Raw genomic sequence first — 24,320 nt, forward strand, 5'->3', positions numbered from 1 at the left:
GTACTTAAAACTCACCCAACGTTTCTCGCCATTCTCCAAAGATATTAGTCATCCTTTGCACAAAGGTAGAGAGACATCTAGAGTAACCTTAACACGCATGAAACTGCCACCCTCCTCATTAGCCCCTCTTGTAGAATGACACACTATCCCCACAGTATCACAAATTGTATCAGCTACCATTTTGTTAATGAATCTAACCGACATATCATGGACCTGAACCCAAAAGGTAGCCTTATTAAAAGGAATATAACGAACAGCAATATCACTATCATACCTCCTCATGACCACCAAGTGCTTATCAAAGCACCACAGTTCGCTTTGGAGAACTAGAGTAACATCATCTGCATTCTTAGTACTAATGGTATATTTAGTACTTTTTTTATTTTTTATTTTTTTTAATGGAAATCACACTAAAATTTTAGTACGTGTTCCATAGAAAATTATATACTTTTTCCACAATTAAATTCAACATGAGTAATTTCATTTAATAAGTGATATCAAATCAAATCTGATTTTTTCCCTTAATCAATCAATTTTCAAAGAACTTTGTGGTTTAAATATAGCATCAAAATTAATCTAATTGCATGGTTAGATTTCAATTTAAGCTAAATCAAATTTAGTCAACCGCATAAAAATTATAAAAATCAACCAAAAAAAAAAAAAAAAAGAGGTTTAACCATTAAAATCATGAATCATTTAATCAGGGCTAAAACTTCTATTGAAATTTAGAGCCGGACAAAATACAGTATCAACACCAGCCATGGGATAGAGGGAATTTTTCTTAGGATTTGTGTCTCCCATGGGGGCTGATTATTCTTCTCTCTCTTAAGGCTTTGGGTAAAAAGAATGAATTTTTCTAGGTTTTGGTTCTGTTTTGAATGGTTGTTGTTTTGTGTTGGTGAGAATGGAAAAAAAGGAGGAAGCTTTGGTTCTGTTTTCGAAGGTGGAGTGGCTCTTGATTTGGTGCTCTGAGGAAGGTAGCTGATTGTTACTTTTGGGATGTTGACTATTGAGATTTTTGGGTAGATATTAGGGATGCTGGATGTTGAAAACAAAAAGACAAGGGCTTACCAGCGGTGAGAATGGAAATGGGAGAATGGGAGAATATGATACAAGAAAAAAAAAAAAGGTATTTATATAGGGTACTTTAAGGTTTAGGGATTGGGATAGAGGGATTTTTTCTTAGGATTTGTGTCTCCCATGGGGCTGATTATTCTTCTCTCTCTTAAGGCTTTGGGGTAAAAAGAATGAATTTTTCTAGGTTTTGGTTCTGTTTTGAATGGTTGTTGTTTTGTGTTGGTGAGAATGGAAAAAAGGAGGAAGCTTTGGTTCTGTTTTCGAAGGTGGAGTGGCTCTTGATTTGGTGCTCTGAGGAAGGTAGCTGATTGTTACTTTTGGGATGTTGACTATTGAGATTTTTGGGTAGATATTAGGGATGCTGGATGTTGAAAACCAAAAAGACAAGGGCTTACCAGCGGTGAGAATGGAAATGGGAGAATGGGAGAATATGATACAAGAAAAAAAAAAAAGGTATTTATATAGGGTACTTTAAGGTTTAGGGATTGGATAAGAATGATTGATGTCAATAGCATGTTCTACAAATTGGGACAGACCTTAATTCACTTGTGCAATGGAATAAACTTGGACTGCAATCAGGAGTTAATAATTCACAATAATGATCTTCAAATAAATCACATCTATGATCTCATTAAAAAAAAAAAAAAATTAAGGGACTGAATATGACAAAATAAATGGACCCAGGTGTGATCTTTATTGGTATGCTCAATAAAAGAGACCAAATAGTATATTTATTACTAATTTTACATGGAAATCACACTAAAATTTTAGTATGCATCCCATTGAAAATTATGTACTTTTTTCACAATTAAAATGTAACACGGATAATTTCATCCAATAAGTGATGCTGCTCCCATTAACTTGCAAAACGTCTTTCTCAAAAAAAAAAAAAAAAACTTGCAAAACGTCCAAGCTAAGGCTTGTCCTTTTCAACTACTTTTGAAATGCTCATAGGAGTAAGCCATCACTTCCATGCAAGGGAAAAATGGTTACAATTTCTATATAATATCTAAAACTAAAATGTAGCATTTATTGTTACTACACTATTTTTTGAGCTACATCAAATATCATTTAGTCCACTTCAATCAAATTTGATCTAGTTCGGTCAAATTTAGTCCACTTGGTTCTGTTCTATCCATTTAGTCCACATTAGTCCCATTTGGTCCACTTTAGTCTTATACGGTCCATTCGGTCTAATTTAGTCCCGTTTGATGCATTTCGGTCCAATTTGGTACATTCAATCCACTTTAGTCAATTCAGTCCACTTCAGTCCATTTTGGACTAATTGGGTTTTAAATTAATTCTTTTGGTAGGTTGTCTTTTAGTTTTTAACAAAAAAATTATTGTTTTTTTTCTTCTTAATTTTTGGGTTGGAAAGTGTGAAATTTTATTCTATTTAGGCCAAACTCTTTAGTTTTAGGCTAAATAATATAAACAAAATAGACATTATAAATTAAAAATATGTGTTGCTAAAAAATAATAAAAATGATAAATATTCAAAAGATTACCTTAAAATTCAAGTGTCAATAATATAGGCATTATACTTATATTTGAAAAGGAAAGAAAAAAAAATTACAATTCAAAACTTATATAATATGTAAACTTAATATAACATGTTACCTGTGTTACGAGCATACATTAAAAAAAAAAATCTTGGATATGTAATTTAAATTTTTTTTATTAAAATATGCTATATATATATATAGAGAGAGAGATAGAGAGAGAGAGAGAGAGAAAGAGAACTTGTCATCTTTTGAAACTCTAGTTAGCAGTATTCAAAAGTTGTTTAGTTTTGTTTCAAGAAGAAAAAGTTGTTAGTTTTTTTCAAGAAGAAAAAGTTGTTTAGTTTTAGCTCTAAATTCATGTAAAAAAAAAATCCAAACAATAATATATGATACTTGTGCACATAAAGGAAAAAAAAAAAAAGCCTGTTTTTGTAAAAGTTTTATTTTCCTTTTAGGTTTCTTAACCCCGTTGTTTTTGTTTTTGTTTGAGGGTATTACTTAAGCCAATCTTTTAAATAAATAAAAAATAAAAAATTGGAATGCCATTGGACAAGCTCAATTTATGGGGGCTTTTGCTTCTGTCCCCGTGTTTTTGTTTGTACGCTGTTTTCAAGCAGTGGACAGTTTTTGTGGGAGCAAGTCTTAGTTAGAACAGAATTTGTTGTTGGGGGGCTTTAGCTTAGTACTTTAACTCTCAAGACACCACTCGCTCTTTCACATTGCTCTCTTGCCTGTGCTGTGTGCCTGTGTCTCTCTCCCAATTCTTTGATCACCAAAGCATTCTGTGTGCAATGGAGCAATCACCTGGTCATAATCTGATTCAATTCAATCTCTCAGACTTGGAGAAAGCAACAAAAGGTTTCAAATCCTCTTACAAGATTGGAGAGGGTGACTTTGGTGCCTTCTACAGAGGCACCATCAAACTAAGTGGGAAAAGTACACCCGTCATTATCCAACAGATTCAAGGACATGTACTTAAAGCCAAAGTTTGTAACTTTTTTTTTTTCTTCCTTGCGCCATCTTCTTCTTCCTCTTTAACATTTATAACTTTTCATCTATTTTGTTCCATATATCTATCTGAATCGATCCCATAATTTTATTTTTCAGAGTGACCATTCTTGGGTGAAAGAATTAAACACTATTGCAGCAATGAAGCACCAAAACCTTCTAAACTTGGTAGGATATTGCCTTTCAGTGGGTGTCAGATTTGTAGTAGGAGAATGTACATGCATTGGAAGCCTTAGTTACTTTCTGTCCAAGTTGTTACTGTCTTGGGTAAAAAGGCTCATTATCGTACAAGCTGCTGCCCGGGCTTTGGTGTATTTTCATGATCATCAGGTATATTAATTGTTATTATTAGTAGCATGTGCGTGTGTTTTCCTTGCTGGACTGTGGTATTAAGTAGTTCTTGCTAGGAAAATTTTGACACCCAATTAAACTAAAAAATCACCCAAGTAGATTAATTACGTTAATTATGCAAAGGTCCATTTAACATGTGAATGGCAGACATTCCTCTTTTCTCAGCAGATTCATGAGCTGTTTACTTGTGTCTTCAAAATAGATCTTCATTTCATCTTGGACATTAAGAAACTTTACAACACAATTACATTAAAATGTGTTTTGACTCAGATTTCTCAACACTGACCTATTAACAATTATGATATGCATTTTTTCTTTTTTGAAACAGATATTATTAAGGAGTTTCAAATCTTCCTCCATTGTCATTGATGAAAATCTGAAAGGCAAACTTTTCGACCAGGCAGTTGCTACAGTAAGTATATAAATACCCTCAAGTTTATTTTTTATTCGATATGATACTTTTTTTTTCTTCTTTGTGAAATTGATTATAAAAACATATGATTAATGTTGGAGATAGAAATTAATAACACTTTTATTATATATCAATCATGACATGTCACCTCAATGGTTGTAAAACAATATATAAAAATAAAATAAAATTCCTATTAATTTTCAGAATTTGAGGAATATCAAGGTTAAGATTTTATTTTTTATGTTTAACAATGTGTCATGTCATTTAAAATTATGGATCTATTTCCAATAGAGAGAATAGGTCAAGGGCAATCCCCTCTTATTCCTTCCATTTGCAAGTGCCCACCCCAACCAATTTCTTAATTTAGAATGATTGCAAATGTTTTTTAGTTTTTAGTATGATAAAATTCAACCTCTCTTTTTTATTGTCTATTGGTATAGCTTAAATGAATGCACCCTATAATTTTTACTTTATATGTATTTTATATTGAGAAACTTCAACCAAGATCCACATAACAAATATTGTACACTCATTATCCTTAAACTAAATATTGTACTCATTAAGCTTGTGCAAATTTGTAACTGAAACTAATACATCTTCTATATGTGTGGAACAGTTTGCAGAGACAGAGATGCAAAACAGTACTCCAAGTGCTGGACAACTTGATTGGAGTTTCATGGGCTATACGACTCCAGAAGTTGATCCTCATAATAAGATCAAATCCACGGACAATGTATACAGTTTTGGTGTTATTCTGCTGGAAATAATCACTGGCAAGCCTGCTTTCGACGTTAACAGGCCTAAGAATGAGAGGAATCTAGTGGAGTGGATCAAATCTTCTGTGTCCGGAGATGAAACCAAGCTGGCACAGATTATGGACCCCAACCTAATGGGCACACCTGGGTGTACAAAATCTGCTATGAGAGTTTTGACATTGTCTAGCAAGTGCACAGAGGAAGACCCAAAAAAGCGTCCCAGCATGAGTCAAGTTCTTAAGGAGCTTGCCCCAATTGTGGAAGAATATAAAAAAATTCATAATGAATTTGTTTTAATGGAGAGACAAGCAGAACGTGATGCTATATTGTGTACTGGAGTTGCAGATGCAATAGTACGCCTGATTATGGCCTTACTTAGCGGATAGTCGTCATAGACTCATGACTCATGAGATGTGCAAGAGAATTTCAAACTCGTTGTATGAAGCAAATATATGTTATTGCTTGTAACTATACTTCTATAACTTATTGTTGTGTGAAGGAAATATATGTAATTGGTTGTAACTATTACTGCTATTGTTAATTTGAGCAGTTTAAAGCCAAAAAGGGACATACTAATACATATATGGAACGCTATAAACTTAAAAATAAATGATACGCAGAAAACACTTGTTTCATTTGCAATGGAAAACAAACTGTGCGTTTGAATGAACTTATTTGATCAGTTTAATTTGTTTATCATGTTTATTGTGTAAAAATAAAGTTGTAATTTAGAAATATGTGATATTTTAAAGTATTTGTACGTTCTGTTTTTGGTACTGCAAATTAGACTTCGATGGGTTCAAGTAAGAAAGGTTTGGATGTTGTGCCTTTTAGGTGGATTAATATTTTGTGGTGTTTGAGATTGGTGGGTGTATCAAGCTTAGGTTTTCTGTTGGGTTTAGAAGAGCAACATTTCTTATGGAAAACCTAAATATATACCTATGTTTGCTAAGAAAATGAACCTTGCACAGGTGTTAGGTCCCTCAAGCAGGACTTCCCAATTAGAACAAATTAATTCATGCAAAGCAAGAAATATTGGAGGAACCTCTTGACCAAGAACTCGCAAATTGATGTGTGTCAGGCATAGGGGAACTGGGAAGTACACGTGTAAGTGTAAGAGTAATGCTACATACAAACACAAAAATTGACAATATTCTTCACACAAGTTGGATTGGCAAGTTTTTATTAATTCTTATCTAAGCCTACACAAGTTGGCTGTCACATGTCTCAACTGCAGTATGTTTACTAAACCTGCACAAGTTGTCTATCACATGTCTAACTAATTATTCTTGAATTAATATTAAGTAGGAACATTGGATATTTCTGTTAGCATTAATCTGAAAATGTCAGTTTTGTTGATCATCTTACTAGACTGTTGTTAACATGTTAATTGTCTTTTCTATCTGTAACTTTTTCTTCATGTCTTATCTTATTGTTGCTGGAAAGATTATGGAAACAAACTATAATCTTAAATACCCATTGATGATGCCGAAAATCTCACCAGTGAGTTGCACGATGCTTGTACGCTCGAAACAACACCTGCACAACAAAAAGGAGATGACCTCACAGAGAGCACCGGTGTGGTGCCGGCCAAATACCCTCCGAAGGTCAAGTTAGAACTTCTTTCAATTCTAGAGTGCTAGAGAGGGGTTAATTATGCGTACCTCGGTTTATGAGGGTATTGGGGTTTTTATAGTAGTAGAGGGTGGACCTCTCTTCCTTGGAGTAGAAATCTTTTCCTTATTGGAATCCTCATAAGCATAGATTGCGGGATCCTTTCCTTATAGGACTCTGATACGGGGCGTGGAATACAAGCAACTTCCCATGCGTGGTGGCCAAGTCTTAGCTTCAACAGAGCCGTCGGCCTCGAAACCGTCAGCCTTTTTTCTCCCCTTCAGCCAAGTTGGCGTCACCTTCTTGCTATACGAGTAACCAAGGAGCTTTGAATAACCGTCGGTTAGAACTGGAGCCCTCAGCCCCGGTTTATCTTGGTCCCGTTAGCACAACTCCGTCTGTCACCCGTAATTGGCCCGTCAGCCGAAGCTCGTGCTGACAGGTTAAGCCCATGACACCTGCTATGATTATTCTTCCATATCACCCATTCTCTCAAAAGCTTAAACTATTGAGAATTTGGGATATGGTAAACTTAATCATTTCAACCACATACTTCTGACATATGACTCATGCAATCTGTGTCTATTAATTAAAGATAGTTTACAGAAATAGAGAACCAATTTTCCTGACTTTTATATAGGTTGTAGGAACAGTGGGATATGCAGCTTGGGAATCTGAGCATCTTACATCAAAAAGTGATGTCTGGAGCTATGGAGTTTTCCTTTATGAACTCATCACTGGCAGGCACAATCTTGATAGGAACCGCCCCAAGAGTGAGCAAAAGCTATTGGAATGGATCAGACCTCACCTGTCTAATCTAAAAATATTTGAGCTGATTTTGGAGTTTGGACCCGAGGCTTGGTGTGCCAACAGGTGCTTGGTGTGTTGGGCTAAACCCAAAATGAGTGAAGTCTTGGAGGTGGTGAATCAAATTGTGGAGGTGACAACAGACATTGGAAGCCCCCTACCCCCCATGAGAAGAGTTTGGCTCTAGAAGATGATTCCATAGAATCCAAAAGATATCGTTTAAAGAGAAGGTTTGTGGATCCAATCATCTTAGTTTGTCAATACATTTTGAAAATTTTCTCTCCATGCCAGTCAGTTCCTTCCCCTCATAAGGAGTCCAGATGTGCCAAACTGTTTTGTTTTTGGTTGAACGTGAAAATATGATTCTTGCGCACAAAGAAAACAATTTTTTTTTTTAAATGTCTTGTTTTTGTTATATATATATATATATATATTAGGGGTTACCTAAACCCGTTATTTTTCTTAGTTCACTGATTCAACCGGCCAATTTATTTTATTTTAAAAATAAAACAAAATTGGATTGCCATTGGAAAAGCACAATTTATGGGTGTTTTTGCTTCTGTCCCTGTGTTTTTGTTTGTACGCTGTTTTCAAGCAGTGGACAGATTTTGTGCTTTTGACTCTCAAGACACCGCTCTCTTAAGTGTGGATGATAAATGATAATCCCCAGTTAAGTGTGGGAATCACCAACACGGGCAGAGAGAAAAACATTATAACGTTAAACTGAATAAGAAGTCTTGAGTATTTACAGACTTCTGCATGACTCTTGGTAAAAGACGTATCTGTTAGTAAACAGATAAGTTTTAACCAATAGACATATTGTTTGACGACAGACATTGTTTTATATTTAATAACTAACTTAACGTTTTTTTTCATTTTCTAGTTGCAGATTGGTGAAGCAACACTATCCACCAAGTGAGGGTTCTTGTATAAGTTGTGTCTCTCTCCCAATTCTTTTTCTTCTTTGATCACCAAAGTATTCTCTGTATGAAATGAAGCAATCAGCCGGTGATCATCTAATTCAATTCAATGTCTCAGACTTGGAGAAAGCAACAAAAGGTTTCAAACCCTCTTACAAGATTAGAGGGGGTGAGTTTGGAGCCTTCTACAAAGGCACCCTCAAGCAAAGTGGGAAAAAGACATATGTCCTTATTCAACAGATTCAAGGACATGTACTTAAAGCCAAGGTTTGTAACTTTTATTTTCTTGCACAATCCTCTTCTTTCTCTTTTAACATGTATAACTTTTCATCTATTTTCTTTCATGTATACACCTATCTGAATCAACCCCATATTTTATTTTTCAGAGTGATCACTCTTGGGTGAAAGAATTAAACACTATTGCAGCAATTAAGCACCAAAACCTTGTAAACTCGATAGGATATTGCCTTTCAGAGGGTGTCAGATTTGTGGTTGGAGAATGCATATGCTATAAAAGTCTAAGTCACTATTTGTTCAAGGGGTTACTGCCTTGGGGAGAAAGACTCGTTGCTGTACAAGACGCTGCCTAGGCTTTGGCGTACTTGCATGAACATCAGGCATGTTAATTTGCTTTCAGTATGTGTTTCCCAATTTGATTGTGGTGTATGATATGTGTTCTGTTCTATTTGAACAGATAATACTGAGTTTGATTTCTTCCTCCATTGTCATTGGTGACGATATGAAAGGGAAGCTTTTTGACCATGCTTTTTTGAAATTGGATACTTCTCCTGTAAGTATATAAATACCCTCAAGTCTAACTTTTGTTTGATGTGTTACTTTTTTTTTTCTTTGTGAAGTTGATCTTAAAAACCTACTATTAGTGGCGGAGCAAGAAAATAATTTGAGGGGTGAGGGGGGATTTATCTTAATTTATTGCTTGAATTTTGAATTTTCCCTCTCCCATGGGTATATCTATTGAATTAAAAAAAATATATGATAGAACTATGATTATTATTAATAATCTAATAATTATGTTTATCAATTTTACTATCCTTAAATAAAACATGCACTCATGTAGATATGAAAGAGCAATGCTCAGGAGTGGCAAGAAGAAATATTTGTAGTCAAGACTCAAGAACATTGTGGTTTTCAAGCATTATCCTTCCTATAAGGAGAACTAATTTTGAATTTGCTCTCCCACATGTTATCCTGAATTTGTTGCACCCGAGCTATCATTTTTATCTTACGTTTCTTTTTCTCTTTCGATTTGCGTCTCTTTTTTTCTTAAACTAAATGTTGTATCCTTTAAAGTTTAAACAGATGTACCTTTGTAACTGTAACTAGTAATAATACACCTTTACCTTATATATGTGTGAAACAGTTTGAAAAGACAGAGGAGCATAACAGTCTGAGTGCTGGGCCATTTGATTGGAATTTCAGAATATGACAAGAAAGGATACAAGCACCAATGGATGATGTGAAATGTACTTTTTTATTGAAGGCAATTGAAGGGGTTCTTTTATTGATTGGATACGCAGTGTTAAACTTATTCAAAAATGCGTAATTGCTGTATGAAGTAACTATATGTACGTAATTGCTTGTAACTCATGCTAAGAGTTAATTTGTGTGGTTCTATGCCTGAAAGGATATTATTATATATGTAAAACACTAAACTTAAGTAAATTTGATACAGTGGATACTTGTTTCATGTGTAAATATGCTGGTCGTGCATGGTAGAGATAGAATGGAGAATAGAAATGTGTTTTTTGCTCCAACATACTGTATAACAGAAATTTTTATGGGGATGTCATGCATATGGGCACTCTGAGATGTATATAAAATTTAAGACTCATATATAGATAAAATTTAGAGAAAATTACAACTTACCTACTTGTGGTTTGGCTGAAATTTAAGTAACTTTTTTTTTTTTGGTAATAAAGGATGCTTCATAGAAGAAGCTACACTGTCTGGGTGTTTAGAACACCAGGTCTTTCATAATACATACCCAAATGATCTAAATACACTAATAAAAAAACATCAGGAGGATGATTTTCACTATCTATGGCAGGTAAATGAAGTTGAGAACAAACGATAAGACCATCTCTTAAACCCCATAGCTCTGCTGTAATACTAGTTGCACTGCCAGATGCTCTAGGCCCTAGCATAACCCACCACCCAATTGCCCAGGCTGTCTCGAGAGTTGAGTTTCACCCAGTTAATCCCTGGTTTTTCCCATCTGATTAAAGGAGAATTTATTTCTCTGAAGGCAATGTCTCCACACACCAAACAGAAAAAAGATTCCCCAGGTATATTGACCTGAACCAACAAACAAGCTCCTTGTTGCAAGCATTCTGTATTATCCAGTCCAGAATGTTGAAAGAAAAGAAATTGGTATTAGAATGAAGAATTCCGGCCTTCAGCCAGAAGTTTCTAGCAACGGAACAATCTCGGAGGACATAAGATATACTTTCATTGTCACTAGAACATAGATCACAAGAAGCAGACTCAAGAATACCTCTATACTGCAGGGTTTGCTTCACAGGCAGGCTGTTATGATAGCATTTCCTTAGAAAATTTTTTATTTAAGGCAAAATGGGACTCTTCCAAATCCAATTCCCATTGAAACCAGGGAAATTTTCACTATCTAGATTAGCCAACTTGTAGGCATTTTTTGGATCAAAACTGCCATTGGCAGAGGAGATCCAACTTAGTTTATCTTTGTCAATAGTTACTTTCCTGGTGGGGGTAGCTTTGATCATAAGTAATATGGAAGGAGGCCAAACCATGGAAATATTACTGAGATTCCAATAACCATTCCTCACTAACATTATTCACAGTGAGAGTTTATCTTTGTCAATAGTTACTTTCCTGGTGGGGGTAGCTTTCCTGGTGGGGATAGCTTTGATCATAAGTAATATGGAAGGAGGCCAAACCATGGAAATATTACTAAGATTCCAATAACCATTCCTCACTAACATTATTGATAGTGAGAGTGAGAGTGTGTTTGAATACCGTTTATTTTAATGAAAACTGAAAACTTATTGCTAAAAATACTATAGAAAATAATTTTTTTAAAGGCAAAACACGGCTGTGTTTTTCAATTCTTGGTGGTCCGTGAACAGTACTCTTGGGACCTACTAAAAAAACGCAAATGCAAACTTGGGGGAGGAACGGGTCATCTAAACGCACATTGAGAATATCTTTGTTTCCCTTCAGAGGGCCCAGGATAAGACTTCTGAGGAAGAGTGACCCTTTCTTTCATCCACTTATCATGCCAAAATGAGTGCTGTTAGACCCTAGCAGCCACCTAGAGCCCTTGTCACAAACATTGACTTTGCAAATCAAAAGGCAAGGTGATTTGCTCTACCATATTTATATAGAAAAAAGAAATTATCTGCTCTACCCTATTAATGCAGCAAATAAAAATTGTTAGATATATCATTGAATGGAAATTTAAAGGTTAACATTGTGAGTTGTGACTTTAACTCGTGTTATATTTTACAAATGATCAGTAAGTAGGTGTTTAATTTTCTCTTTGAATGGCCAAAAATAAAGTTAATAAAAATGAATACTTTGAAAAGTTGCCCCATTTGTTTCTATAGGGGGCCATAGGGGAAAATAATTTCCTTTCATTTAATAAAATCAAAACTATAACTAGTTAACCCACACACCATGCTTTTTAACATTTGCTAAATGAATCCTATTGGTTTCCAAACAAAAATGTTTAGGAGTTGAAATCCCTCATTCCCCAACTATCAAATTATAACAAAATAATAAGTATATGACATATTTTGTTAGTTTTTTTTTTTTTTTTTTACCATAGAGATAAACGTAATTTATTGACCAATTAACATCACTTTCATACCGTCCTCTTTTGATGCTATTATTATAAATCAATCATGACAAAGTAAAATCACAACAAAGTAACAAACCACGTAATAAAGGATTTGACAATTATACAAAATATTAACATATAACACATCCAAAACTAGAGTATATTAAACATGACATAAACATAACATGCATTCGAAAATGACCTATGTTAATTCATATCCTATCAATACGCTAGAATAGATTAAAGATCCAATACAATACTCACTGAGTATAGTTAAATTAAATGGCTAATATAAAATAAAATAAAAACCAACTTTTTAACTTTTTATATCAATGGATCATATATTAAAAAAAAAAAAAAAGATTAAGAAGGGAAGAATTATTGTCGAAACTCAAATCTCTTTTTTTTTTTAAAATCATACTCAAATCTCTTGTTTAACAATTATATAAATATTGAAATATAACACACGTCCATAACTAGGGTGTATTGAACATGACATCTACATAACGTGTCTAGAAATAACCTATGTTAATTAATATCCTATTCAATACACTAGAATAGATTAAGATCCACCTACAATACTCACCATTATAGTTAAATTCAATGGCTAATACTAAAAAAAAAGTCAACTTTTTAACTTTTTGTATCAATTGATCACCAAAAAAAAAAATAATAATAATAATAATAAAATAGAATAAAACACAAAGATTCAATTTTTAACGATTAAAAATTTTATTAATTAAGTTAATTGCACCCAAAACACTTAAAAAAAAAAAAATTCAAGGGCTGTTTGGTAATGTTGTTTGAGCAACAGTTTTCATTGTTTAATTAATACAACACGTATTTTCACAATATTTTTTCACCCACGCGTATTTCCATTACACTTAAACAGCGTTACTAGAACAATATTACACGTATTTTTACATCCTTAATGCGATGGTTACTACACAAGTATAAGTACTTGTGAAATGTGGGGGACAAGAGTTAAGGTTCAAGTCTCTAAAAAAGAGTTTCATACATATATACACTTAGATTAGGCTAAATTTAAATTTTATCTTGTAAAAAAAAAAAAAAAAAAAAAAAAAAAACTTGACTTATGGCTTTACCTTCGCCTACAAGGAAAGTTGAAACTTGTAAAAGATTTTTTTTTGTAAACAGTGGTGGCCCTAATGGGGTATCGAAGTATCAACTATGCCACGTCAGCTGATGGCGGTTTCGATTTGATACGGCGTCATTTAAAAAAAGGAAAAAACGAAATTCAAGAAAAGCAGGCCTAAAGAGACGACAGTTTTCACCCACTCCGCAGTCTTGCCTCAGCCTACATTCTTTCCGTTACGATTCCGCATTCTAACTAAGTTGCTCGACCTTTAACGCTTTAAACCCCTATAACTTTTGGCGCGTGTACCCACTCTCTACTCCTCAAAAATTTTATCCTCAAGCAAACCAAAACCCAAAGAAACATTCTTAGCTTCGTTCGCTCCCACAATTTATTCCTTTGATTCTCAGACTCACGCAGGTACGTAAAGTTTCGTACTTTGTCTCTTCTTTTACATTACTTCTACCAAAATTTTCATTTTTTTTTTTTAAATGGGGTTTGTTTGAATTTTAAAAAAGTTTGGAACTTTTTGAAAACTGTGGAATTTATTAGGATTAGGGGTTTTTTTTTTTTTAGTTGAATTTGTTGTCTTTGTTTTGTTTTATTTGTTAGTTTAAGTTATTGATTTTAGAGTTTGAAAGTTTGATGATAAATCAATTCCGTAGTTTTGCTCTTTGGTTCTTAATTCAGTAGTTTGATTGAAAGTTTTCACTTTTGCACATATTTGAAAGTTTATGTTTCAGGGTATAGTTTCATATTTGTGGGTTATGCATCAAAATTTGATAGAAATAATTTGATTGTGGATTAACTGCATTTATCATATCTGGCAATTTTTTTTCAAAAGGTTGAAGGTATGTTATGTAATTAGGTGTATCAGGAACTGTTACATTGAAGTTTGGCTTGTTTTTGTTAATATTTGAGATTCTTTTAATTGGGTTATGCCTATATGAAATTTTTAGTTTGAATGTTTAGTTTTTTACTGTGACTAATTTATGTGTCTCACCCAGATATCAAAATCTTTTGGGCATAGGGATAAAGGAAGCAACCTATAGTTATGCGTGCAAATGGCAACGTATGATTATGATCCTGATGTTACTCGGTGGGGTCTCCATCATCTGCTAGATGTTTGCACTCTTAGGAATAATGCTTCTTGTAGTGGTGTGACTCGATATGACCAAGATTTGAGTCGAGTCGAGCTTGTTAGAGAAGCTTATTGTGAGAAGGCTAATGTGGAGAATGATGAGGCTGTAGCACGTGCGCTTCAAGAAGAATTTTCGCGGATTGATTGTTTAGAAGCTTCTGGAGTATCTAATGGTGGGCCAGAGCATTTGCAAGAATCTGTTCTTGCACAGAATTGGCTTGGTCCTTCGGGTAGACACTATAGTTATGGTAATGGAAATTTAGGTGCTGGCTGCCGCTGCCTTTGTGATTATTGTTCATTTTTGGTGTTATTTTCTGTTTTCCTTATTTGATAGATTGCCAACAAATATGTAGGGCATGACAATGATCAGCAAGCAGCAAATGAACCTGGCATACAGATGGAGAATGCAGTTCCCTGCGGAATCATAATAGAGGAGGCGTGTGATCATAACAGAGTGGAAAATGATGTACATCCTGAAATTAAAATGTTCGCTTCATGCTCTAGCCCAGGAGGAGGAAAACCATCTTTTGTGGATGATTTGTTACATATATTCGATATAGCTGATGAGTCCAGTCTTGATGGTGAAGTAGGCAAACGATTGAATCAGATGGTTCCTGTTCCTGTAAGTATGGTATCTTCAGTTGTTCTGTTCATCTGTCTGGCAACATATATTTTCAAGTCATAGATTATCATTGTCATCCTCCTTTTCATTATTTGTGTGTGGAATCTGCAATATATTACAATAGGAGGATTGAATGGCTAGAAGTGGAATTGTCTGGAATGTCTTACGTGTAGTGTTGTGTCCTTTTAAAAAGTATGAGAGAGAGAGAGAGAGAGAGAGAGAGAGAGAGAGAGAGAGATATTAGCATTTTCAAGAAAATGAAGGTTTTGTATCCAGGATGCTTAATTAAAGTCACAGTGAGAATGGGTGTGAATTTATTCTATTGTGGGTGTTTAGTTGCTTTTGATTTTCAAACCTCTCCTAAGCTGTGATATTCTTGGCTGTCAATATTCACACATATTGAACATGATGCCATTGTAAAGCAGATTCCATAAATGAATTAGGAATAACTTTTATTATAGTAACATCAAGGAGAGTAGCAGTTCAGCTTAAAGTGGATCAGCGACATAGATCATCCTCTAGTTTTTTTAGGGGCGCTGTTGGGAATAGAATGGATATATATACTTGTCCTAAATCTCCTGTGAGTCAAATCCTTTTAAATTACAGCCTAGTTTCATTACAACATCAATTTGACTTTAATTTCTTTGAACCAAATATGGTTACTTTTGAGCAGATAGATCCACTTTCTTAGTTTCTTCTCCAAGCTGTGGCTTTTGACATTTAAATTGTACTGCAATTGATGCTTTCTCTCATTTACTTTTTGCAGCATGTTCCTAAAACTATTGAGAAAATACCCACAGTTGATGAAGAAATATCAGATCATCAAAGGCTGCTAGAGAGGTCTTGTGTCATTTTTTCTTGTCTTTCTATGCTTAGTATTTTTTTGAGTTTTGAGCTGTCCAGGTTGTTATATGCTTTTACTGAAAATGTTACAACTATTAAAGCAGCCTTCATAATTCATCAAAAACACTTGAATGACCCTTGAGCTGCCAGTCTTAACATGTTAGATTTATGTACTGAGAACTGAAATTTTCCACTTGCACAGAATGAAGGGGAACTTGAATTATGAACAAAGAGCATAAATACTAAATAGGGCACTAAAATCTGAAATTATTATATCAGGATTGAATTTGTAATGAGCAGGTTTAGGGGTCATTTTGAAATTTTAAGATGGGCAGGATTTTGAAGTTCATGTTTTGGAACTTTGTGGAGAAAGTGATTATCATATTACATATCAAAAAAAGGGTTATTGTTTGACGTGTACTAGTCGTTTGGTCCAGGGTAATCTTTTAGGATTTCCAAGCATCCTTATGTTTGGTTACAAATAGTTCTAGGTAATCTGGATACCTACAAGCATCTGGATTCCCATTTAGTGGGTTTGTGGATACCCTTTTAAAAAGGTGGGTAACACATTCCCATGCTTTGGGAAAGTTCTATTTTTTAAAGAGATATAATTATTCCCTCAATTTAACTATATGTAATAAAGTGCTAATGCTACATATTCAACTTTTTTTTTGGTTGATGTTATGGTTATATTCACCTTTAATTTTTTTTTAATAAAATTTTTTATCTCCTATTTGAAATTTTTTGTCTGTTAAGAAAATAAATAATTTTGATTGACAAGGAATGATATCCTTGAAAACCATTTTTTTTTTTTAAATGAAATAATCTGTGTATATTAAGAGGATTCAGAAAGTTAGTTTTTTTTTTTTTTTTTTTTTTTTTTTTTTTTTTTTTTTTTTTTTTCTGTCAAAAATATCCCTGAAGTAATTAACCAACAACTTAAAAATGGGATTAAAATAGTAAATTATAAAAAGAAAGTTAGTTGTTGTTTTTTTACTGTCAAAAATACCTCTACCTAAAACTTAAAAATTGAGTTAAAATAGTAAATTGACAAAAAAATAAATTTCTACTTTTACGTTGAAATGCTTTCTTGCTTCTAATAAACTCCTACTTTTACGTTGATTTAAATTCCTACTTCTACTCACTAACTCCCTACAAAATAGGATTACTTTTTTGTTAGTTTTAAAACTCCTCTCATCTACAAAACTCACCCCACGTATTCATTTTTTTTTTTTTTTACTTCATCACGATGTATTTGTTTCTTTTGTCCTCCTTTTTTTCAATTTAAAAAAAAAAAAAAAATTCATTACAATCTTAGTTTTTTTATTTATTTATTTATTTATTTTTTTGTGATTGGAAAAAGTAGAAATTTCAAATTATAATAAATGCAAATTATTAATCTTTACCCAAAAAATAAAAGAGCTCCTGAGCACGTGCATGCTCAGAGGCTAGTTCTTATTATTATTTTAGGAGATTTGAGTTAATTCATGGTTCATATTATTATTATTATTATTTATTTATTTATTTTTTTGGTATAAGCCATGTAAAAGTGATGGGTAATACACGTGTGACACATTATATTTATAAATCTAAGGATAATTTGGGAAGAATAAATCATTCTTATAAAATTTTTGGAAATAAACCAAATCTGTGACCTCACATTCTCAAGATTCTTAATAGATTTCTAATCAAACCAAACGTGGGCAACGTACTTTCTTGGGCATTCAGGTTCCCCAACATCACATTCTCAAGAATCTAAATGCCGGTGGCATTTTTTATTTCTAAAACCAAAACCTACATTAGGGTGGCTTTGGAATTTATAAGAGGGGTGGGTAAAAAGAGTAGAGTTTGGAAGGGTAAAGTATTTCTGAGTATGGCATAAATGTAATGAATATAAGCTTAGAGTCATCTTTATTTTAACAAATCCAAGATCTACATTTTGTATGTGTTTCTCACATGTGAGCTCTATTGACATGGCTATGAATGAGGTTTTTGTGATGTCCTTGGTGACATAGTTTTTTTAATTCATTTTTCTTGTGAAGTTCTTACATTTTTATAAGTTATTACTTATTACTTTAGTGTGTGACTTTTCTTTTTGGGTATTTATAATAATTGAAAATTCATTCAAATTACTACATATCTAATATTAAGATATTTGGTCTTTTCAGACTGAAGTTATATGAGCTGGTTGAGCTTAAGGTTCAAGGAGATGGTAACTGCCAGGTTGGCTGCCTCCCCCCCACAACACATGCACACAAAAAAATATTTTTGCATAAATGCTTATGCTTGGAAATGGAAACGATGGGTTCTATGATATTATTCAGTAGTTAAAAATAGTTTTGGTTTATTGCTTATTTATTTATTTTGGGTGGGATGGGGGTGAAGATAAAGAATGTTAATTTATAATATTTAATGCCTGCACATTATATCTCGGTTATCATTTTTTATGGGCTTGTTATGAGTATCACCTTGCAGTACATTCTTGGATGTTAGTTGCTGGTCATAATATTTATTCTCTAAGTCCGCCCTTAGAAGCAATTAATTGCACCAGAAAAAATTTAGCCTTATTTTTCATGAAAATGATTTATGTGAATTCAATTCAATTTATAAGTGAAATCCAAAATAAGTTGGAACTTAGTGGACCTCATGAATCATGTACAGAAGATTCCTTGAGTTGTCATTTGCTAATATTTTGGGACGGCTGATATGCTATGTTAAGTAATAGGCATCCAATGAAGGCAACAAACCTTTATCTGGATCTTCTGCTATAACTACCCTTTAAATGCCTTATTTGAATAGATTATAGGTTGGGGTGTTTTCCTTTGCCAGATTCAGTTGGTGTCCAAGTCACATGCAGATATACTTGACATATGTACTTGTTTAATTTTAATGGTCATTAACTGCAGTTACCGACATTTGGTCTTTTTCTTCTCTAATTTGTATAAATGCCTCATTTGAGTTGCAAATGAAATTGTCCAGCCATGCTGATTTCTGTTTCTATAATTTAAATGACTTCAAATTATTTGATAATTATCCATTGACTTAAGAAGCTTTGTTTCTTTTTAAATCCTTGTGTAAAATTCTGTTATGATCCTAGTGTTCCACATGGATTAAGTATAAGCCTAACCATGTGTTTATAAGCTCTTGGGCACCCTCCCCTTGTAAGCCGGTCTTCAAGGGTGAGTTCTACACATGCGTTTGTAACAAATTCATCATTCATGATTTCTGAGTGAGAAAGGTCCAGATTGTTGATGTATGCCCTCTACAGTGCAAGTGAATTGCTTGATCTGTGAAAGTGGATGGTTATGTATTTATATTTGTGATGCTTGATAATAATTATTGGCGTTACTTCTCAATGTTATATACTTGAAAGACATCTTATTAGTTCTGTATTTTCCCAGTTTCGTGCTTTATCTGATCAACTGTATCGTTCTCCTGACCACCACGCTTCTGTAAGAGAACAGATTACTCAACAGGTTGGTTGCATTTGATCTTTCCTTATTAAGATGTCAAAACTTAATTATTTATTTGAAGTGTCATAATTTTTGTTTGTTGTTGTCATCAGCTTAAGTGTCACCCGGAAATGTACAGGGGTTATGTCCCCATGGCTTACAATGACTATTTGAAGAAAATGAGCAAGTATTGTGCTATTGTCTGTTATAATGGTATTTTATTCAAAAAAATATATATTACAATATTTCTCATGCTTATATGCCTTTTTTTGGGTTCATGAACTAGGAGTGGCGAATGGGGTGATCATGTGACATTACAGGCTGCTGCAGATTGGGTATGAGGAACTATAAGACTTTCCTATTTCTCCCTTTACTTTCTGCAATCTTTGGTGATTTAGAAAACAATTTTTAATGTTTTCCAGTGATACTTCTATTACCTGATTGCCTACACTTTACTGAACTTGAAGGAATTTCCCATCATGATATCCTATGTGGATAGTAGTTTATTGTTTTTCTGTTAAGTTATATGTAAGGAATATAGCTTATACTGTAGCAGTTGACATTAGAAAATTACAATTGGAAGTTGGGTCTTTTCATTTTTTTATAAGAGGAAGTTTAGCTCTTGAGAGTGTCTGTACCACTTAGTGGCTGAAATTTTCTGAAGGTGTATGCTAAAATTGCAAATGTTTTACTTTTGTGTACCGTAAGTTATGAATAAGATTATGGAAATGTGCTGCAAGTGGATAGGTGGGAGAAAATTGTAAATTGCCTAAGGTGACAAGAAATTGTAAACAACACCTATTGGGTGCAGACATGGGTTAAATTATGTGTCACATTTTTAACTTTTGGTTAAATATGCAGAACCTTTCCCATTCAGCATGAATAAAATTTCATGTATAGCATACTTTATGATTAACTTGTCCAAGGTGATCAAGTAAATGCCTTCTTGTAGAGTTTTTTTTTTCAAAGCAAATCTGCAATACGCTTTTTTCTGCAATGCGCTTTTTTCTGTAAGTTGTGTCTTAGAAGTGTTACTTTCTCCCCCACTCCTCCCCCTCCTTCTGTGTTGATGTAATATGTGCTGCAAGAGTGTTTTAGTGATTTTTGCTTTATAATTCTTTGATATCTGTGTGTGTGTGTGTGTGTGTGTGTAAGCCCTCTATGGTTGAAGAATGATGCATGTCTTACTATATGTTTGCAGTTTGGAGTCAAGATATTTGTGCTAACTTCATTTAAGGACACATGTTACATTGAGATCCTTCCACATATCGAAAAGTCCAAACGAGGTAAGAATATAATTGTTCATTATTGTTGTAAAAATTGATGTGTAATAACCAGTGCAGATTAAGTTTGTAGTTGTTCTGATTGATATACATGTTGTGATGTCAAAATGGAAGAATCTATTTTTAACGTTACCAGTGTCACATTTAAGATGCATGCATGTTCATGTATGCTTGTTGTAAATGTCAAGGAAAGTTGGTATTCTCTGCTATAAATTAATTTGACACAAAGCAACTTTTTTTCACAAACAACACCTGCTATTTTGAATATCTGAATCATGCTGAAATTATAATCCAAACCCCTGCCCCCCCCTTCCTTTAAGCTTCTTCGTGAAATAATGTTTATGTAAATCATGATATTGATCAATTTGAACATTACTGTCTGATCCACAACTCTCTTGATTGTATGTAGAGTTTTGAATATTTTTTGAGCCCTTTGAAACTTTTGTCAATCTTTGGATGTCTCGCTTGACTTCGTGATTTTTTTTTTTTTTTAAATTTGGCTTGATCATCAGAACCCTTTGAACAATTTTCTGATGATTAGCCTGGAACCAAACTTGGTAAATTGCAGTTGTATTTAGCCAATCTATATGTAAGATATAAAACATTTTTACAACCCCAAGGGGTACTACAATCGGCTAGAATCATGCCTAGCAAAGCAAAGGTCACAAGTTTGAATCTTCCCTCCCCATTCTTCTTGGGGCCAAACTTATCAAAAATAAATAAAAAGATTTTTTTTTACTAATTCTGATCATCTGAGTGGATAACTTTCATGCCTTTTCTTTCCTAGCCTTGTCATGTTTTGATTTGTTTGGTAAGATGGTTAGTGTAAAACACAATCTCTTTGGCTTGTGCAGTTATTTTCTTGAGCTTTTGGGCTGAGGTGCATTACAATTCAATTTATCCAGAAGGAGGTAATATATATTTATTCATAATATAAATTTACTGGAATTTTCGGCAAATGAAAAGTTAGACCATACCTAACATTGGTGAAGATTGAATTGAAGATTGTTAAGATTTTACAAGCTATTAAAATAACTAATAGTAATGTAGCAATATGATATTTTAAAAGTACTGAAAACTAAAAATTTTCAACACATGCCGTTTTGTACTATGTGTCTACTATTCAAGTAACCATCACGAAAGAAGAAAGAAGCAATGAACACAAGGTTCTTTAATTGTGTAGAACTGTAGATAAAGTTATTTGCTTAGTTGATTATAAATTTTGAACTTTTACTACCTTTACCGATAATTAAAATAAGCAAAGTCTAACACCTAAACTAATTTGGAATTGGTGTTATAAACACTCCTTTCCATAAAGATTGTGGTCCTTATTTTATACTAATAATAAATTTGTAACATTTGAGTAGTTTTTGCACCTTCAAATCCTTTATATCCTTTTTACATGTGGATTTAAATAAATAAATAAATAAACAGCCAAAAAATATAACTATTGTATAAATCGATAATTATTGTAAAAAAGATCATGATCACATAAGATCCCACTCTCTAAATTGGGATCATAATGAGATCTTACATATTTAAGATATTACTTAAGGTCTGAGTCATTTTTTGCTTTTTAGTAGTAAGATTTTAAGGTCTAAATCAGGAATTTTTTATTTTTTTTTAAATAACCATTCCCATGGGTTACTTCTTCCTCTATCTATATTTCATGAAGGCATTTTGGAATAAAGGGACCAAGGAAAGAGAAGCAATAATGGAATTTGGGAGCATTTTCATTTATGAATAAAAAGAAACATGCCAGAGAATTCCAAGGAAAGAGAAGCAATAATGAAATTTTGGAGCATAATCATTTATGAATAAGCAGAAACAAGCCAGTGAATTCTATCTCATATGGCTCTTCCTATATAAAGAATTAGGTGGGTTTAGGACATACTAGGCGCTCATAAATAATTAGATAGAAACATGATACAATTCCATTAACTTAGTTTCAAATGTCTGTACTTCTTCTCAAGTATTTAATCATCAAAAAACTGTTGAAAAGGTTTGGATGTGATTATTTTACACAAGATGCAAGCATATATATTAGCAACATTTGCTAAGTTTGCAGTGATTTTAATTACGTTTCTTTCTGTACTGTTTCATGTTTAGATCTGCCTGCAGTCGACACAAAGAAAAAAAGGAAATGGTGGAATTTTGGGAACTTGATCAGCTCATGAAGTTTGCCATAATTTCTAATTCAACTTGTTTTGCCCGCTGAAAGCTTTAGTACCAAGCTTCCATTGTATAGTTTTTTCAACCTTCGGCTAATGGCTCCTTGTAAAGTATAGGGTGGATATGGTGGTTTCTTTGTGGGTCTCTGCTTATGCTGTGCTGTTCATTCTTTTGTAAATATTAATTTACACATTCATTGATTTTATGGTCCTCTTAATTCCATCTTCTATTGGTTTTTCCATCATTTTTTATTGTCCGCTTATACTAGGTTTTTCCATCCACTGATTTATTCTTATTTTTTATAAGCATTTAGGAGAAAACTAAGCCAAAGTAAATAAACAAAGGGACCCCAGTTTGAGATGTCAGGATCATCATTTGTTAGTGCTGATAAAACTTATGATCAATTAAGCCACTTAAAAAAAAATCTGGTATTCTTCGGCTCTCTCATTTTACCATGGTTTGAATTATTCAAAATCTCCTAGAAAGGATGTGGCCGAAATATACTTCAGATCAACTCCAAAGTTGTCATATTCAAAATCACGATATAGAAAGAGTACTGAAAAAAAATGAAAACCAATAGCATGGCATTGTCTAGGTAACAAGCCCACCATAGAAAATAAGACACTACCGAAAATAAATAAATAAACCTTAGTAGGTGTAAGTGGCCTTCACCAAGCTAAATAGCTAATGATCTATTTAATTCAGAAGTTGTAGCATATAAATTGGAATGGACTTGGTTTAGGTCTAGTGCATTGAACCCGGTCAGATGATGACATGTGTCTAAAGTGAACACATGTTATCATCTCAACGGGCTCAGTATTACTGGACACTGAACCTAAGCTTGACCTAATTGGAATTTGCATTTTATTAACAGTTTTGAAGTACACAGACTTGAGAGTATAAAAAAACCTTGGACATCTCCGTATCCATGAAAAGTTGTAACTATCATTACTAAAAACCATAATAATTGGCTACCTTTCGACACCTATAAAGATTGATTACCATACATTTTTTCTGATTCTCTCCTTTCAAAAACCACCTATAAACTTTAGAACTTTAAGCTCTATGACTTATATTCACCCCTTCCACAATACCAAAAAAAAAAAAACCCTCGCAGTTAATTTTATTTCCTGTATTAGAATCCCCATTAATTAGCTTCACATCACACGGCCTGGTGAGTTTGCTCCCCAACGGATGGTCCATGAGGGTAATCAATGGCCTTTCTCTTACCTAGCAACCTGGACCCTGCAATCATACTGAAATCATCTTCAGTATCGGTGTTGCCGTCATGAACAACATCATCTGCTTGTGTTGCCTCGACACTAGTTGTAGCAACTACTATACTCTAACATCCTTGTCCCCTTTGGCCTCCGCAGAATTGGGATGCAAAGATTGGGTAATGGCTGCATAGGCATCCTCCTTGGTCC

The 24,320-nt window shown here is 33.5% G+C and overlaps 2 protein-coding genes across 5 annotated transcripts; both read left to right on the top strand.

Moving 5' to 3' along the window:
* Positions 1–3,176: 3,176 nt before the first annotated feature.
* LOC111992067 (serine/threonine-protein kinase PCRK1) lies at positions 3,177–5,699 on the top strand. Its single transcript, XM_024023866.2, has 4 exons — positions 3,177–3,568; positions 3,690–3,920; positions 4,270–4,353; positions 4,970–5,699. Exons 1-4 carry the CDS (start codon positions 3,374–3,376, stop codon positions 5,492–5,494), a joined length of 1,035 nt encoding a protein of 344 aa, XP_023879634.2. The 5' UTR covers positions 3,177–3,373; the 3' UTR covers positions 5,495–5,699.
* A 7,847-nt stretch (positions 5,700–13,546) lies between these two features.
* On the top strand, positions 13,547–23,137 carry LOC111992091 (OVARIAN TUMOR DOMAIN-containing deubiquitinating enzyme 12). 4 transcript variants are annotated; one of them, XR_010630006.1, is made up of 12 exons: positions 13,547–13,800; positions 14,388–14,784; positions 14,875–15,143; positions 15,910–15,983; positions 18,155–18,209; positions 19,388–19,462; positions 19,552–19,625; positions 19,725–19,773; positions 20,640–20,724; positions 21,576–21,632; positions 22,397–22,598; positions 22,831–23,137. XR_010630006.1 is itself a non-coding variant. In XM_024023896.2 (11 exons), the coding sequence occupies exons 2-11, from the start codon at positions 14,445–14,447 to the stop codon at positions 22,896–22,898; spliced, it is 1,146 nt and encodes a 381-aa protein (XP_023879664.1). In that variant the 5' UTR covers positions 13,548–13,800; positions 14,388–14,444; the 3' UTR covers positions 22,899–23,137. The 4 variants fall into 4 exon arrangements, 3 of the variants coding, with proteins under 3 accessions (XP_023879664.1, XP_023879665.1, XP_023879661.1); XM_024023896.2 differs by lacking the exon at positions 22,397–22,598 and having other exon boundaries at positions 13,548–13,800; XM_024023897.2 differs by lacking the exon at positions 22,397–22,598 and having other exon boundaries at positions 13,548–13,800; positions 14,411–14,784.
* The last annotated feature ends 1,183 nt before the right edge of the window (positions 23,138–24,320 follow it).

This window comes from Quercus suber, unplaced genomic scaffold (assembly GCF_002906115.3).
Source record: "Quercus suber isolate HL8 unplaced genomic scaffold, Cork oak 2.0 scaffold_129, whole genome shotgun sequence".
Lineage (NCBI taxonomy): Eukaryota > Viridiplantae > Streptophyta > Magnoliopsida > Fagales > Fagaceae > Quercus > Quercus suber.